Genomic DNA, 1616 nt, shown 5'->3' with positions numbered 1-1616 from the left:
ATATATACATATATATATATATATATATATATATATATATATATATATATATACATGTATATATATATATATATATATATATATATATATATATATATATATATATATATATATATATATATATATATATATATATATATATATATATATATATATATATATATATATATATATATATATATATATATATATATATATATATATATACATATATGAGTTTGCGTTGGAATTTTTTACAACAAACACCTCGATGAGGCAGGTTAATGTCACCTGGGTTACTCTAATCCCGAAATCTGAGAATCCGATGACCATTGAAGACTATAGACCAATAAGCATGGTGGGTGCCCTCTATAAAATCATTACCAAAATTCTCTCCTTGCGCCTCAGAGAAGTGATTGCCCCTCTGATAGATGAATCTCAAAGTGCTTTCGTCATGAACAGACAGATTCTTGATGGTGTTTTGATCGCAAGTGAATCCTTGAGATGGCTGAAAAAGTAGCAGATACCGGGTACTTTGATAAAGCTAGATTTCCAAAAGGCATATGATTCAGTTAACTGGAACTTTTTGCAGCTTGTCATGGAAAAACTAGGGTTTGGTAGAACTTGGATAAGATGGATTATGAACTGCGACACTTCTGCATCCATGTCAATCCTACTTAATGGGACACCATTGAAGTCGTTTAAGATGGAGAGAGGTTTGCGACAAGGAGATCCATTATAACCTTACCTCTTCATCCTCATTAGTGAAGCCCTCGTATCTCTCCTGAACAAAGCACTATCCTTGAACCTGATAGAAGCTATACAGGTTGGAAAAGATCAGGTATGCCTTAAACACCTTCAATTTGCTGATGATATGCTTATCTTTGCTCCAAAAAATATGTTGTGCATTAATAATTATTTAAGAATACTAGACGTCTTTGCTATGATGTCTGGGTTGAGCCTCAATTACAGTAAATCGTGTTTTATATCGTGGAGTTCAAGGGATCAGCAATGGGCTAGAGAGGTTGCCAGCTCTATGGGGTGCCGCCATTCATCATGCCCCGTCACATATCTTGGCTTTCCCCTGGGGGATAATATGAACAAACGCTCTGCATGGAAGCCAGTGATAGATAAAATACAATGCAGGCTAGCTACATGGAAAGCTAAGATCCTATCTAGAGCGGGTCGTCTTACACTCATAAAAAGTGTCCTCAACTCTCTTCCTGTCTATTACATGAGTATGTTCAAAATGCCGAAAGCCATTGCCTCAAAAATCGTATCCATACAGAGAAGCTTCTTCTGGGGAGGTCTATCAGAAAACAGGAAGGGGTGCAATAGAGTCAAATGGACAGATATCCAACTTCCAAAGCAAATGGGCGGTCTTGGAGTAGGTAACATAATGCATAAAAATCTGATGCTATTATTTAAGTGGTGGTGGCGCTTCTCTGATTCAAACAACGCTATGTGGAAGAAAATCCTAAAATCTGTTCATGAAATCAAGGGACTAAAAGCGTCGTCTGAAGCTTTCACCAAAGTCAGAGAAGGCGCATGGGCCCTTTTGCTGAGTAATGATGCTGACACAGCCAGGATTAGATCCGTCATTGAGGAAGGCATGATTGTAAAGCTTGGAAACGGCA

The 1616-nt window shown here is 36.6% G+C and overlaps 1 protein-coding gene across 1 annotated transcript in view; it reads left to right on the top strand.

The window, feature by feature from the left end:
- Positions 1–250: 250 nt before the first annotated feature.
- The window catches only part of LOC130808238 (uncharacterized), a 16120-nt gene continuing 14754 nt past the window's right edge, over positions 251–1616 (top strand). Inside the window, exons 1-3 of the mRNA XM_057673722.1 lie at positions 251–470; positions 552–695; positions 795–1616. The exon at positions 795–1616 is cut by the window's right edge and continues 349 nt beyond it. Of these exons, the coding sequence (XP_057529705.1) occupies positions 251–470; positions 552–695; positions 795–1616 (1186 nt within the window). The remainder of the gene's footprint in view (positions 471–551; positions 696–794) is intronic.

Source organism: Amaranthus tricolor, chromosome 1, assembly GCF_026212465.1.
Source record: "Amaranthus tricolor cultivar Red isolate AtriRed21 chromosome 1, ASM2621246v1, whole genome shotgun sequence".
Taxonomy (NCBI): domain Eukaryota; kingdom Viridiplantae; phylum Streptophyta; class Magnoliopsida; order Caryophyllales; family Amaranthaceae; genus Amaranthus; species Amaranthus tricolor.
The sequence above is the reverse complement of the archived record's forward strand: the minus strand, read 5'-3'. Positions and strand labels throughout refer to the sequence as shown.